At 39.8% G+C, this 16,851-nt stretch overlaps 1 protein-coding gene across 4 annotated transcripts in view; it reads right to left on the reverse strand.

The window, feature by feature from the left end:
- The window catches only part of LOC128639276 (NXPE family member 2-like), a 123,032-nt gene extending 115,730 nt beyond the window's left edge, over window positions 1-7,302 (reverse strand). For 2 of the 4 annotated variants that reach the window (XM_053691580.1, XM_053691578.1), the window contains exon 1: window positions 5,537-5,718. Coding sequence is in view for 1 of the 4 variants with exons in the window: in XM_053691577.1 (XP_053547552.1) it covers window positions 5,747-5,754 (8 nt within the window). In the remaining 3 variants the exon portion in view is untranslated. Of the gene's footprint in view, window positions 1-5,536; window positions 5,720-5,746; window positions 5,822-7,203 lie in introns of those variants that run through there. The other 2 variants (XM_053691577.1, XM_053691579.1) reach the window with 2 other exon arrangements.
- Window positions 7,303-16,851: the final 9,549 nt, after the last annotated feature.

The raw sequence follows: 16,851 nt of genomic DNA on the forward strand, positions 1-16,851 counted from the left end.
ACAGGCCACCTACAAAAATGCTCCCACACTGCTGAACGTGCCTGGAGGAAATCCCGCTCTGAACCTGATTTCATGCACTATAAGTTCATTTTTTACTCTTACACCTCTGCCCTTTACTTAGCTAAGTAAACCTACTTCTCTTCTCTTATATCCACTCACTCTTCAATCCCTAAAAGATTCTTCTCCATTTTCAACTCTCTCCTCTACCCACCTGCACCACCCCCTTCATCTGCATTAAGTGCTCAAGACCTGACTGACTACTTTTTCAATAAAACACTTACTATCCGAAGAAACATCCCAACACAAGCCTGCAATCTCCCAACTTCACTCCCAGTCTCCCCCTCTGCCACTCTCTGCACCCTCCTCCCCACCACTAAGAGTGTAATGGCTTCCCTATTGTCTTCCTCAAACCTCACTACCTGCCCGCTTGACCTTATTACTTCACATCTAATATCTTCTCTGTCTCCCACCCTCACTCCGGCTCTTACTCACACATTCAACCTATCCCTTTCTACTGGCTCATTCCCTGCCTCCTTCAAACATGCAAAGGTCACCCCCATCCTCAAAAAACCCTCCCTCGACCCTAACTCTCCTGCAAACTACCGCCCCATATCACTGCTCCCGCTAGCTTCAGAAATCCTTGAAAAACTAGTTTTTGATCGCCTAACCCACTTCCTGTCCTCCAACTCATAGCTCGACCCCCTGCAATCTGGCTTCCATCCCCAACACTCAATTGAGACTGCTCTCACCAAGGTTACTAACAATCTCCTTTCTGCTAAAAACAAAGGCTACTACTCTATACTCATCTTACTTCACCTCTCTGCTGCCTTTGACACTGTTGACCATCTCCTTCTCCTATGGACTCTCAGCTCTCTTGAGCTCTGTGACACTGCCCTCTCCTGGATTTACTCTCATCTCTCTAACAGATCCTTCTCCGTCTATTTTGCTGGTGACTCCTCCTCTCTATTGCCTATGTGTGTTGGAGTACCTCAAGGCTCTGTCCTGGGTGCTCTACTCTTCTCTATTTACACTTTTACACTGGGTAAACGTATAACAGGTATGGCTTCAACTATCACCTCTATGCTGATGATACCGAGATCTACCTTTCCACCCCTGCACTCTCTCCTTCTGTCAATTCTCACATCAGCAACTGTTTATCTGGCATTTCCTCCTGGATGGCCTCTCACCATCTAAAAATAAACATATCCAAGACCGAACTACTTCTAATCCCCCCTCTAACTCTACTCCAGTTTCTTTTTTTTTCATCACTGTTGGTGGCACCACTATCTTCCCATCACCCCAAGTCCTCTGCCTTGGAATCACACTTGACTCAAATCTGTCCTTCATTCCCCACATCCAATTGCTTTCTTCATCCTGCCGCAACGACCTACACAATATCTCCAAAATTCGTCCGTTTCTGAGTGCTGAAACTACTAAGCAGCTAATCGACTTTCTGGTAATTTCCCGACTTGACTACTGTAATAACCTACTAATTGACCTCCCTTTCTCCTGCCTCTCTCCCCTTCAATACATCCTAAATGCATCTGCCAGGCTAATCAACCTCTCTCGATGCTCTGTTTCTGCTGTACCTCTCTGTGAGTCCCTTCACTGACTCCCCAATCACAGCAGAGTTAAATTCAAAATTCTCACCCTGGCCTACAAAGCCCTCACCAATGCTGCCCCACCCTACCTGTCCTCAATCATCAACAAATATACTCTAGCCTGCCCCCTAAGATCCAACAATGACCTGCTCCTTGTGTCCTCTACCATTACCTCCTCTCATGCTAGACTACAGGACTTCTCTTGTGTGGCACCAACCCTCTGGAATGCACTTCTTTGAGCTGTCAGACTCTCCCCTAACCTCTCCTCCTTTAAATGCTCCCTAAAGACCTTTTTGTTCAGGGAAGCTTATCACCCAACTCATTAACAAATTAACTTCACTTACCTAATATTTGCCCTCATCTATCTCCTAATATCATTCTCACCTTTGCAGTCCCCATCTCCTGTTTCCCATCCTCCTACCCATCTTGATTGTAAGTACCCACGGGAATAGGGCCCTCAATTCCCCCTGTATTTGTCTGTAAAATATTGTCTTTTATTGTATTGTTTCTCCGTTGTACTTTTATCCTTGTACCCATGGGCAGCCCTGCAAAATCTGTTGGCGCTTTACAAATAAAGAATAATATATATATATATACACGTGTGCATGTAAATATATGTGTATATACTGTATATATATGTGTGTGTGTGTATGTAAATATATATATATATGTATGTGTGTGTATATATATATATATATATATATGTGTATATATATATATGTGTTTGTGTGTGTTTGTGTAAGAGAGAGAGAGAGAGAGAGAGAGAGAGAGAGAGAGAGATATGTTATTCTATAGCAAGACAACACCTTGCAATTACATGCTGTCTACTGTCCCTTTAAAGTGAGATTAGTTATTTTCACTAAATAAATATTATTTTTTGTTTTTATTTTTATTTGTTTTTAATAATCAAATCTTCTGTCCCATTTGAAAACAACAAGTGCTCTTTATGTAACTTTACCATAAATCTAATGAGAATTTAAAGGTAGCTTTAGCTGCAGTTATAACAGTATACATATTACATAATAATGCCAATCATTTTAAATATGATTTTATGCTGTTTATATTTTACTAGCTGTTGCCCGCAGCTTCGCTCGCATGGATTTTGTGATTTGTAAAAAATAGCATAAAATACAACCACTTGCAACGACGTGTGCCCTCACGTGTGTGCCCGTTCGCGTTGCACACTCGCTGACATGAACATCTTGAGTTTTCATTAATTCTCTGTTTCTTGTAATCTAAATACCAATTTTCATGTCTATAACATCTTTGTTTTTGGAGATATAGGTATCCTCATAAATAAGCCCCCCTGTTTTGACCCCCCTTACGTGGATTTTGGGGAAATGGTAAAACACATGTTTTTTTATTTTTCAAGGAGAATCTAAATACCAATTTTCACGTCTGTAACATTATCGTTTTTTTGAGATTATAGGTATCCTCATAAATCAGCCCCCCCTGTCTTTTGACCCCCTTAAGTGGATTTTGGGGAAATGGTAAAACACATGTTTCTTTATCTTTCAAGGAGTATCTAAATACCAATTTTCAAATCTGTATTTTGAGATATAGGTATCCTCATAAAAATGTCCACCCCCCTTTTTCACCCCCTTAGGGATGTAATTTCCAAAAATCCTTCCTTAGTGGGTGCCTATGTCATAAAAACAACATAACTGCCACATTTCACGTTCCTAGGTTAAACGGTTTGATCTTGGTGTTGATGAGTCAGTCAGTCTTTAGCAGTCTATAGCAGCAGTGTTTGCATATATGTATAACCTTGCTAGAAAAAATGTTGCAAACACTGCTGGCTATAGACACTTGCAAGCTCCGGAGATCACCTTAGATTACTCTTTAACAAGGGATACCAAAAGAACTAAGCTAAATTGATTAAAGCAGTAAATTAGCTATTTAAAACTTTATGATCTAACTAATTAATTTCAAGTGAGTCAACTCAAAAAATATTATTGTTTAAAAATATAGATAATCCCTTTATTACCTATTCCCCAGGTTTGCACAGAAAACACAGTGATATTAAAGGGTTAGAAATTGATTCCCATTTCCACCTAATTAAAATATATTATTATAATGACTATTATAAATACAGTCAAATAAAACTATTTTTTTTTTTAAAAAGAAGCTTTTACATACCTTACTTTAAAAGATAAGATTATCATGAAATGAGCCGTAATGACCGCCCATAAAATGAGGCATGGTTAATCCAGCATCCGCCCCATCCAATGGGTCTCTTAATTTTAATATTAAATTCAGTGAACATCGCATGCGCAGTACTGATATTCATAAACAGCTGTTGTGTTCACAGCTTATTCAGCACTAGCAGAGTTATAAGGATCGCTTAGAGGGGCAGCCTCTCACAGGCAAATGAGAGGAGGAGACAGGGAATATAGACAAGTGCTTCAGGTTGCAAGTTTAACAAACGAAAAGTGCTCTGGACTAAATGTGAGCTGTGCAAGACTTACAGCTGGCGTTTCTCAGTTCAGTCCTGCACTAACAAGAACAGCAAGCAGCGTGTATGTTACAGTTCTTCCCTGCCTGTGATTTAGTGCATTTGTGCTTCAGGCGTTGTATACAGCGCGGTGAGTATGAACGCTCAGGTTATCTAAACTGTCGGGCTCATCCTCCCCCTTCTCTTGCTGTGTTTGATTGATTAGTGAGGGCTCCGAATCCACATGAAAGCAAACAAAGCAAGAGGGAGGGGGGAGATGAGCCCGACAGCTTAGATAACCAGAGCGTTCATACTCACCGCTGTAGTCTGAAGCACAAATTGCACTAAATCACAGGCAGGGAAGAACTGTAACATACACGTTCCTATCCTAAACGTCTCCTCTCAATTGTTTCTGTGAAGCTGCCCCTCCAAGTGATGATCCTCATCCTGCAATGATTGTGAGTCTCTTGATGCCGGAACGTGTGCTCTGTGCTCCCTGTCAGTAGGAGGGGACCAAGTCTGCGCATGCGTTTGCAATAAAATACTTTTAATTCGCATGCGGGCCTCCATGATGTTTCTACCTAGGTAGAACATCATAATAGGCCCCATAATAAGTTAAAATGGGTTTGGCACAGTTTTAATTTTACAATTGAAATTACAATCAATGGAAAGAAAATTGCACAAAGGTATCAATTGCAAATTACTTTATTAAATTAAGAAGTTTTGAATGAGTTCAAAATATTTTTTGGGGTTTACTATCCCTTTAATACACTTTTTTACAACATATCTAAGCATCTTCTGACAGCCCCCTGATCACATGACTTTTTATGTATTATCTATTGGCTTGTTTTTAAGTCAATTAGTGCTGTGCTGTGCATAACCCATGGGCGTGAGCACAATGTTATCTATATGGCTCACAGGAACTAGAACTCCCCTGTTGTGAAAAGCTAATACAAAAGCATGTGAGCAGGAGGCTGTCTTTAGAGACTTAGAAACAGACAGAAATGTAGAGGTTTAAATGCTATAAAGTATATTAATATAACAATGTTGGTTGTGCAAAGCTGGGGAATGGGTAGTAAAGGCGTTAGCTATCTTTTTAAACAATAACAATTTTTGTATTGACTGCCCTTTAAGTTTTATTTTGCCTATTCTGTGCTTTTAAACACACTTGCATGTAGCCTTTTTCAAGACCTTGAATGATTTTTTGAAACAAGAATCATTTAAAAGATTATTTTTAAGCCATTTTGATGGTATTTCCCTTTGAAATCTGTGTGCTTTTCACTGCCCACTGAAGCTGCTGCCCAATGAACAGTATCACTGACAGTGCCACTATATATGCACACAATGCACGAGCTGACAGTGCCACTATAAATGGACACATTGCACGAGCTGACATTTTCCTACTTCTGCAGCAGAACGTACGATAACCAGCAGCAAGCCTTCCCTGCATAGCAATAGGAAGCAATCCATACCTGTAACTCACAATCTTTTGCACACTTACCTGAAGGTAGCTTGATCTCTTTAGAGGTCAGAACTTTAGTTTTTCCATTTTACAAAGGAATTAATCAGATAGGGTTATACATGTTCAGATCCCTTGTGTAGTCATTATGTTCCCAGCACAGCATCTGTTTCAGAGCTGTTTGACAAGTGAATGAAATAAGACTCTGAACTTAAAAGGAAAGACTCCCACTGCAGGCAAATCTGTAAATACCTGAACATCAGATAAAGGTTCCTACTTGCAGGGTTGGAAGCTTGCTCTGTAGACCAGATGTCACCAGCTAGCAATCTGTAGTGCAAGGGTTAACCATAAATATATGTACTCAATGTGCAATACTAACTTGTTTTAACACATTACAACATATTCTATTGGCACTTTTATATCCCTTTAAAAGAGTTAATGAATTGATTTATTTCTAAATGAATTATTTCACAAATAAAATATACATTTTTATCATCTGTGTGCTGCAAAATAAATTTAAATCTAAAAAAAAACGATACTACTTAATGTTCCTGCAAAGCGTAATTATAGAATTGTGTCACATGTGTAATTAGAAATAATTATAAGGATGCTATGACTGACTCTAGGGTGGGGGAATACATTAAACAGAAATAGAGGGAGATAATAATCTGAGAGAACTGGATTATATCCAAAAATAAACAGTTCAGGTGTTTAACCCAAATGTTATGATTTATGTGCATGAGTTCTACTATTTCTAAACAACTAAATGAGAGCTTTGTACTTCTACTAACAACAATAAAATGTGTTTGATTTCTCTGTATATTTTCTATATCCATTTCAGTCTCTCTTTTTACCGTTTTCTGTCTTTCTTCTTCTCTTTCCTTTTTCTCTCACTGTTTCTTTCAAATTGCTTCCCTCCCTGGGGCTGATTGTCAGAAGCTTGTTGGCATGGAGAGAAATCACCATCTTATGTTACTGAGCATTATGTTGTAAAGTAAGGGTCTCTCCTGCACATAAATAATAATTAGTGAACTTCTATTCATGAGATATTCAGTTCCCAGTGTTGCCTTTAAAACATTCCCAGAGAGCTTTAGAGAATCGGACTCTGACTGTGTGAACTTCACTTTATGTTTTTACTTCCCCTTATTTATGTAATTATTTCTCATTTACTTTCTTTGTTGCTATATTTTCTTTTTCTCTTACGGTTGCTGTCTTAATATCCTTTGTTGTCTCTTTTTTCAACCTCTCTCTAGAAAAGATTTCTATTTTTTCCCTATTTTTAGCTTTTTCTCTTATTCACAATCTGTTTGTTTCCGCACACCTCACCTTTTTTTTATTTATTTCCTCTTTCTCTCATGGTTAGTTTCTCATTTTATCTATATATATATATTTTCTTCATTAGTTTTTTTTTGTGCTATTTTTATCAGCTATCTCTATTCCTCTGTTTTTCCTCTTCAATCTCCTCTTTTTTTCTATTTTGTTTATACATTTCTCTTGCTTTTGTATAGTAAATACCTTTTATTTCAGTTTGTCAAACTAGGGAAAACATTACTTCAATTTAACAAGTATGGTCTATACATAATACACACAAATAAAATCTGTTCCAATTATAGAATTCACAATATTTTTAACTTACTATTTTCTGGTCTCCCTAAATGACCTGTTCTAGCAGATAAAGAATTATAATACTATAAGAAATAAACACATACCCATATAATGTAAATTATTCCTGCTTTCCTTTCAATTCCATTTCTTTAGATTTTTTGAAGTTTCTAGAAAATCCAGCTAATATTGTTATGCGCTTCTTTGTGCAGATAGCCTCTGTGCCTTCTCACTGTATCTTTGTGCAGATAGCCTCTGTGTCTTCTCACTGTATCTTTGTGCAGATAGCCTCAGTGTCTTCTCACTGTATCTTTGTGCAGATAGCCTCAGTGTCTTCTCACTGTATCTTTGTGCAGATAGCCTCTGTGCCTTCTCACTGTATCTTTGTGCTGGCTGTTTCACAGGTATTTAGAGTCAGCCAGATATAAATTAAATCTTGTTCAACCAGTTTAAAGGTTAGTTTAGCAGCCGCAAAAATGCTCTTGCTTCAGGAGGGGAAATGTGTATTTAATGCAAATTCACTTATAGTTTAGGATTTATGCAATGGATTTTAGCTGTTTTCAACATTAATTTAAAAAAATATTACATAACAAATAAGCCCCTATTGATAACTACACAGAACCACAGCATAGCTACAGAGTCTTATACTAATATCTGGTCAGCCATCTTACTTGAGCTGAACAAAAAGTGCTCATGCACTGTGGTAGGTTCCAAGTATTAGTGACAGCTATTACTGCTTTTATCATAAGAGAAAAAATGTCCCAAGTAGAACTATAGAGGGCACCAAAACACAGTCTATTGTGAAAATGTGTGTTAAAAATGACAGATCCGTCCCAAATGTAAAACTTGACATGTGGGTCTCTTCCACACCAAAGGTCACACGTGTTCACCAAGGACTGCTACATACATGGCCAGATTACACGTGGAGTACAAAATATTGCTTACACGAGCGTGATATTTGCACTCCACTCAGTAATACCAGTGCATGCAAATGTGCGCTGGTATTACAAGTAAAGTGCAATGTGAATGCAAGCTTGTATGTAAGCTTCCATAGGCTCCTTACACGGCACAAAACCTAGCACGGGTAAGGGGGTAAGTCGCACAGTGATGGGCAGCACATTTTAAATATATATGTACTAGTCCTAAAGCCCATTTACATGGGCCATTTTTTGCAGTACAGCGGTCCCACCCCTTGCTCTCTCTCTCCCTCTCTTTTGCGCTCTCTCTCACTCCACCTCTCTTTTGCTCTCTCTCCCCCCTCTCTTTTGCTCTCTCTCTCCCCCCTCTCTTTTGCGCTCTCTCTCACTCCACTTCTCTTTTGCTCTCTCTCTCCCCCTCTCTTTTGCTCTCTCCCCCCTCTCTTTTGCTCCCTCTCTCCCCCTCTCTTTTGCTTTCTCTCCTCCCTGTCTTTTGCTTTCTCTACCCCCTCTCTTTTGCACTCTCTCTCCCCCTCTCTTTTATGCTCTCTCTCTCCCCCTCTCTTTTATGCTCTCTCTCTTCCCCCACTCTTTTGCGCTCTCTCTCTCTCTTTTGCGCTCTCTCTCTCCCCCTCTTTTGCGCTCTCTCTCCCCCTCTCTTTTGCGCTATCTCTCTCCCCCCTCTCTTTTGCTCTATCTCTCTCCCCCTCTCTTTTTGCTCTCTCTCCCCCTCTCTTTTGCGCTCTCTCTCACTCCACCTCTCTTTTGCTCTTTCTCTCCCCCTCTCTTTTGCTCTCTCCCCCCTCTCTTTTGCTCCCTCTCTCCCCCTCTCTTTTGCTTTCTCTCCTCCCTGTCTTTTGCTTTCTCTACCCCCTCTCTTTTGCACTCTCTCTACCCCCTCTCTTTTGCGCTCTCTCTCCCCCTCTCTTTTATGCTCTCTCTCTCCCCCCTCTCTTTTGCGCTCTCTCTCTCTTTTGCGCTCTCTCTCTCTCCCCCCTCTTTTGCTCTCTCTCCCCCTCTCTTTTGTGCTCTTTCTCTCCCCCTCTCTTTTGCGCTCTCTCTCCCCCTCTCTTTTGTGCTATCTCTCTCCCCCTCTCTTTTTCTCTGTATCTCTCCCCTTTTTTGCTCTCTCTCTCCAGCCCTCTCTTTTGCTTTCTCTCTCCCCCTCTCTTTTGCTCTCTCTCTCTCTCCCCTCTCTTTTGCTCTCTCTCTATCCCTCTCTTTTGCTCTCTCTCTTCCCCTCTCTATTGCTCTCTCTCCCCCTCTCTTTTTCTCTCTCTCCCCGCTTTCTTCTTCCTCTCTCTCCCCCTCTCTTCTTTTGCTCTCTCTCCCCCCTCTCTTTTGCTCTCTCTCCCCCCTCTCTCTCCCCCTCTCTTCTTTTGTTATCTCTCCCCCTCTCTTTTGCTCTCTCTCTTTTGCTCTCTTTCTTCCCCCTCTTATTTTCTCTCTCCCCCTCTCTTTTGCTCTCTCTCTCCCCTCTCTTTTGCTCTATCTCTCCCCCTCTCTTTTTCTCACTCTTACCTCTATTTTGCTCTTTCCCCTCTCTTTTGCTCTCTCTCCCCATTCTCTCCTTCCTCACTTTCCTCCCTCTCTTCTTTTGCTCTCTCTCCCCCTCTCTCTCCCCCCTCTCTTCTTTTGTTCTCTTTTCCCCCTCTCTTTTGCTCTCTCTCTTTTGCTCTCTCTCTTCCCCCTCTTATTTTCTCTCTCTCCCTCTCTTTTGCTATCTCTCTCCCCTCTCTTTTGCTCTCTCTCTCCCCCTCTCTTTTTCTCTCTCTTCCCTCTATTTTGCTCTTTCCCCTCTCTTTTGCTCTCTCTCCCGCTCTCTCCTTCCTCTCTCTCCCCCCTCTCTTCTTTTGCTCTCTCTCCCCCCTCTCTTTTGCTCTCTCTCCCCCCCCTCTTCTTTTGTTCTCTCTCCCCCTCTCTTTTGCTCTCTCTCTTCCCCCTCTTATTTTCTCTCTCCCTCTCTCTTTTGCTCTCTCTCTCCCCTCTCTTTTGCTCTCTCTCTCTCCCTCTATTTTTCTCTCTCTTCCCTCTATTTTGCTCTTTCCCCTCTCTTTTATTTTTTCCCCTCTATTTTGCTCTCCCCCCCTCTCCTGCTCTTTCCCATCTTTTCTGCTCTTCCCCCTCTCTTTAGCTCTTTCCTATCTCTTTTTGTATCTTCCCCTCTCTTTCTATTTCTCTCCCCTCTCTTTTGCGCCGACAGCGCCCGACCACTCCCCCGCCACGCTAGGATATAAGCATATACTGTACATATATAGTTACAGGGAACACACAGTCCCCATTCACCACTATGTAAAGGCACTTTTCATTGCTGATTTTTCTTTCTAACACCCCACACCCGCTCACTTTAAGCACTAAAAACTGCTTTGTGCAGTTATTTAAAAAAAATAAAAAAAGCAAAAAAGCTGCATGTTATTTTATTAAAAATGCAACACTACACTTAAATTTGGGGGCAATTGGGGCATATTTTGCAAATTAACCAGAGATCTGATCTGGGTGCATTAGCCCGTTTAAAGGGGGCATTATAAATTAGCGCTTCACTTGTAGTCTAGCCCACACTGTTCATTTTATATTTGGGTCTAGCCAACTTTACTATTTAACAGTAGTCCAATACCAAGATTATACACGTGCACAGTTGTAATATGATAGGGGATTTACATTATTAATTCTCACTAATAACAGAGGAATGAGACACCCTCACAACATATATAAGGGGTTTCCAACATTTGTTCTCATGCCTGTGATTTAATGCAGGGCTCTGAGACAACTCACTTCCCATGAAAAAATACCAACCCTGTTACGTGCTGGGGGAAGTGTTCACATTACTACAGGCATATGGCCCCTCAAAAGAAGGCGATCCTCTGTTTTAAATGAAGGGTATCAATTCTAAATTCTAATTAAAAAAGATAGGAACTTAAATAGCCCTATAACTCTCTATAGAAAAACTCTCTGACCTGGTGGACTACTGAGTAGGAATGGGTGAATGTTTAGCAACGTTCGGAAATTGAAACGGATTTTAACACATTCATTTATTCGTTTGTTTCGAATTTCGAATGTTTACACAACATTATAGCATTCATTTTATGTAATAGTATTTCTAATGCTTTCTTTAAATGTAATATTCGATTCAAATTTTTCTAATAATTAATTTCCAATTATGCAATATTTGAATTAAAAAAATAGAATCTATATATTTGTGAGTAGTATTTCTAATGCTCTCTTTATAGGGATAGTAAACTCCAAAATTTTCTTTAATGATTCAGATAGAACATACAATTTTAAACAACTTTCCATTTTAATTCTATTATCAAATTTTCTTCATTCTCTTGATATCCATTGCTAAAGGAACAGCATTGCACTACTGACAGGAAGCTGAACACATCTAGTTAGCCAATTACAAGAGACAAATGTGTGCAGGCACCAATTAGCAGCAGCTCCTACTAGCGTATGATATGTGCGTATTCATTTTCTAACAAGGGACACTAAGGCCTAGATTTGGAGTTTGGCGTTAGCCATGAAAACCAGCGTTAGAGGCTCCTAACGCTGGTTTTAGGCTACCTCCGGTATTTGGAGTCACTCAAAAAAGGGTCTAACGCTCACTTTTCAGCCGCGACTTTTCCATACCGCAGATCCCCTTACGTAAATTGCGTATCCTATCTTTTCAATGGGATCTTTCTAACTCCGGTATTTAGAGTCGTGTCTGAAGTGAGCGTTAGACATCTAACGACAAGACTCCAGCCGCAGGAAAAAAGTCAGTAGTTAAGAGCTTTCTAGGCTAACGCCGGTTCATAAAGCTCTTAACTACTGTACTCTAAAGTACACTAACACCCATAAACTACCTATGTACCCCTAAACCGAGGTCCCCCCACATCGCCGCCACTCTATTCAATTTTTTAAACCCCTAATCTGCCGACCGCCACCTACGTTATCCTTATGTACCCCTAATCTGCTGCCCCTAACACCGCTGACCCCTATATTATATTTATTAACCCCTAACCTGCCCCCCACAACGTCGCCGCCAGCTACCTACAATAATTAACCCCTAATCTGCCGACCGCAAAGCGCCGCCACCTACATTATAGCTATGTACCCCTAATCTGCTGCCCCTAACACCGCTGACCCCTATATTATATTTATTAACCCCTAATCTGCCCCCCTCAACGTCGCCCCCACCTGCCTACACTTATTAACCCCTAATCTGCCGAGCGGACCGCACCGCTACTATAATAAAGTTATTAACCCCTAATCCGCCTCACTAACCCTATAATAAATAGTATTAACCCCTAATCTGCCCTCCCTAACATCGCCGACACCTAACTTCAATTATTAACCCCTAATCTGCCGACCGGAGCTCACCGCTATTCTAATAAATGTATTAACCCCTAAAGCTAAATCTAATCCTAACACTAACACCCCCCTAAATTAAATATAATTTTAATCTAACGAAATTAATTAACTCTTATTAAATAAAGTATTCCTATTTAAAGCTAAATACTTACCTGTTAAATAAATCCTAATATAGCTACAATATAAATTATAATTACATTGTAGCTATTTTAGGATTAATATTTATTTTACAGGCAACTTTGTAATTATTTTAACCAGGTACAATAGCTATTAAATAGTTAAGAACTATTTAATAGTTACCTAGTTAAAATAATTACAAAATTACCTGTAAAATAAATCCTAACCTAAGTTACAATTAAACCTAACACTATACTATCATTAAATTAATTAAATAAAATACCTACAATTACCTACAATTAAACCTAACACTACACTATCAATACATTAATTAAATACAATATCTACAAATAACTACAATGAAATAAACTAACTAAAGTACAAAAAATAAAAAAGAACTAAGTTACAAAAAATAAAAAAATATTTACAAACATAAGAAAAATATTACAACAATTTTAAACTAATTACACCTACTCTAAGCCCCCTAATAAAATAACAAAGACCCCCAAAATAAAAAATGCCCTACCCTATTCTAAATTACTAAAGTTCAAAGCTCTTTTACCTTACCAGCCCTGAACAGGGCCCTTTGCGGGGCATGCCCCAAGAAGTTCAGCTCTTTTGCCTTTAAAAAAAAAACATACAATACCCCCCCCAACATTACAACCCACCACCCACATACCCCTAATCTAACCCAAACCCCCCTTAAATAAACCTAACACTAAGCCCCTGAAGATCATCCTACCTTGTCTTCACTTCACCAGGTATCACCGATCCGTCCTGGCTCCAAAATCTTCATCCAACCCAAGCGGGGGCTGGCGATCCATCATCCGGTGGCTGAAGAGGTCCAGAAGAGGCTCCAAAGTCTTCATCCTATCCGGGAAGAAGAGGCGATCTGGACCGGCAACCATCTTGATCCAAGCGGCATCTTCTATCTTCATCCGATGACGACCGGCTCCATCCTGAAGACCTCCACCGCGGACCCATCTTCTTCCGGCGACGTCCAACTGAAGAATGACGGTTCCTTTAAGGGACGTCATCCAAGATGGCGTCCCTCGAATTCCGATTGGCTGATAGGATTCTATCAGCCAATCGGAATTAAGGTAGGAATATTCTGATTGGCTGATGGAATCAGCCAATCAGAATCAAGTTCAATCCGATTGGCTGATCCAATCAGCCAATCGGATTGAACTTGATTCTGATTGGCTGATTCCATCAGCCAATCAGAATATTCCTACCTTAATTCCGATTGGCTGATAGAATCCTATCAGCCAATCGGAATTCGAGGGACGCCATCTTGGATGACGTCATTTAAAGGAACCGTCATTCGTCGTTCAGTCGTCGGCCAGGATGGATGTTCCGCGTCGGAGGTCTTCAGGATCCTGCCGCTCCGCTCCGGATGGATGACAATAGAAGATCCCGCTTGGATGAAGACTTCAATCGGATGGAAGACCTCTTCTGCCCCGCTTGGATGAAGACTTCAGCCGGATCATGGACCTCTTCAGCTTCCGCTTGGATGATGACTTCAGCCGGATCATGGACCTCTTCAGCCCCCCGCTTGGGCTTGGATCAGGACATCGGAGGAGCTCTTCTGGACCGATCGGTGAACCTGGTATGGTGAAGATAAGGTAGGAAGATCTTCAGGGGCTTAGTGTTAGGTTTATTTTAGGGGGGTTTGGGTTAGATTAGGGGTATGTGGGTGGTGGGTTGTAATGTTGGGGGGGGTATTGTATGTTTTTTTTTACAGGCAAAAGAGCTGAACTTCTTGGGGCATGCCCCGCAAAGGGCCCTGTTTAGGGCTGGTAAGGTAAAAGAGCTTTGAACTTTAGTAATTTAGAATAGGGTAGGGCATTTTTTTATTTTGGGGTTCTTTGTTATTTTATTAGGGGGCTTAGAGTAGGTGTAATTAGTTTAAAATTTTTGTAATATTTTTCTTATGTTTGTAAATATTTTTTTATTTTTTGTAACTTAGTTCTTTTTTATTTTTTGTACTTTAGTTAGTTTATTTAATTGTAGTTATTTGTAGGAATTGTATTTAATTTATTTATTGATAGTGTAGTGTTAGGTTTAATTGTAGGTAATTGTAGGTATTTTATTTAATTAATTTAATGATAGTATAGTGTTAGGTTTAATTGTAACTTAGGTTAGGATTTATTTTACAGGTAATTTTGTAATTATTTTAACTAGGTAACTATTAAATAGTTCTTAACTATTTAATAGCTATTGTACCTGGTTAAAATAATTACAAAGTTGCCTGTAAAATAAATATTAATCCTAAAATAGCTACAATGTAATTATAATTTATATTGTAGCTATATTAGGATTTATTTTACAGGTAAGTATTTAGCTTTAAATAGGAATACTTTATTTAATAAGAGTTAATTAATTTCGTTAGATTAAAATTATATTTAACTTAGGGGGGGTGTTAGTGTTAGGGTTAGACTTAGCTTTAGGGGTTAATACATTTATTAGAATAGCGGTGAGCTCCGGTCGGCAGATTAGGGGTTAATAATTGAAGTTAGGTGTCGGCGATGTTAGGGAGGGCAGATTAGGGGTTAATACTATTTATTATAGGGTTAGTGAGGCGGATTAGGGGTTAATAACTTTATTATAGTAGCGCTCAGGTCCGCTCGGCAGATTAGGGGTTAATAAGTGTAGGCAGGTGGAGGCGACGTTGTGGGGGGCAGATTAGGGGTTAATAAATATAATATAGGGGTCGGCGGTGTTAGGGGCAGCAGATTAGGGGTACATAGGGATAATGTAAGTAGCGGCGGTTTACGGAGCGGCAGATTAGGGGTTAATAATAATATGCAGGTGTCAGCGATAGCGGGGGCGGCAGATTAGGGGTTAATAAGTGTAAGGTTAGGGGTGTTTAGACTCGGGGTACATGTTAGAGTGTTAGGTGCAGACGTAGGAAGTGTTTCCCCATAGCAAACAATGGGGCTGCGTTAGGAGCTGAACGTGGCTTTTTTGCAGGTGTTAGGTTTTTTTTCAGCTCAAACAGCCCCATTGTTTCCTATGGGGGAATCGTGCACGAGCACGTTTTTGAGGCTGGCCGCTTGCGTAAGCAACTCTGGTATCGAGAGTTGAAGCTGCGTTAAATATGCTCTACGCTCCTTTTTTGGAGCCTAACGTAGCCTTTATGTGGACTCTCAATACCAGAGTTATTTTTATGGTGCGGCCAGAAAAAAGCTTTTCGGGTCCTTACAGACAAAACTCCAAATCTAGCCGTAAGAGAACAAAGCACATTTGAAAATAGAAGTGAATTTAAAAGTGTAATAAAATTACCTGCTCTATCTGAATCATACAAGTTTAATTTCGACTTTCCTATCCCTTTAAATGTATTATTGAATTATGCAAAAAAAAATAAAAAATTTGAATCTATATATTTGTAATAGTATGTTCTCTTTAAATGTAATACTTAAATTATGAAATATTCTAAATAGAAACATTCAAATTGCTATATTTGTATCTATTATGTATTCATTTACTAAATTACCTCCCACATGAACTATCGAACTGCTGAATAGTGTTTGTTAAATCGAATGTTACATTCGAAAATTCAAATGTGGATATTCCATTTCATTCTGAACATTCGAAACAAAAGTAACATTCGATTACCAAATTTTAATGGATTTTCATTCGTATTAACATTAGATTAAACAAAAGGAATGTCCATAGGACTATTTGTTCTACCAAACTACGTACACTTTCAGCACATTTGTCCATCCTTACTGCTGAGTAGGTAATCACCTCTTTTTTCAATGACCACTTCTCCCTTATCCTAATGTGTTATTTGGCTGCTACTGCAAGTGATTCATTTGTTACAGAAATCCCCTGTATGAGGGTTAAGAAACACTTTATGTGAACTAACAGACCATTTCAAATGAGGAGTTGCATGAGAGAGCAATAATGAGGCACTTGTAGGCACAGTCTTATAGCATGTGACATAATTATGAATAATGCTGCTACACAGTGGAGGCTCCGCTATAGGAGCACTTGAGCACGTGAACCCCCTGACCCTGACCCCTGATGAACCCCTGGCCCTGACCCCTGATGAACAAAAAAAAACAAACCAAAAAAAGATTGAGAAACAAAAAAAAAAAAATTTTTAAACCTTTTTTGCTTATTTAAATTAAAAAATCCTCCAGGCTCCATTAACATTGCTGTTTTTAATTATTTATTTATTTGCAGTCAATGCAGTTTTAAAGTGGAATGGTCTTTTGCCTAATACTTCTATCTATCGCACATGCTGTGCAGTGCAATAGATAGAAGTATAGGCAAAAGCCCTTTCCACCTTAAAACTGCATTGACTGCAGTGCCACCTACAGGCCAGCCCATAGGTCTCCTAACCGCACAGCTCTTAATGTGCGAGAG

Source organism: Bombina bombina, chromosome 8, assembly GCF_027579735.1.
Source record: "Bombina bombina isolate aBomBom1 chromosome 8, aBomBom1.pri, whole genome shotgun sequence".
Classification (NCBI taxonomy): Eukaryota; Metazoa; Chordata; class Amphibia; order Anura; family Bombinatoridae; genus Bombina; species Bombina bombina.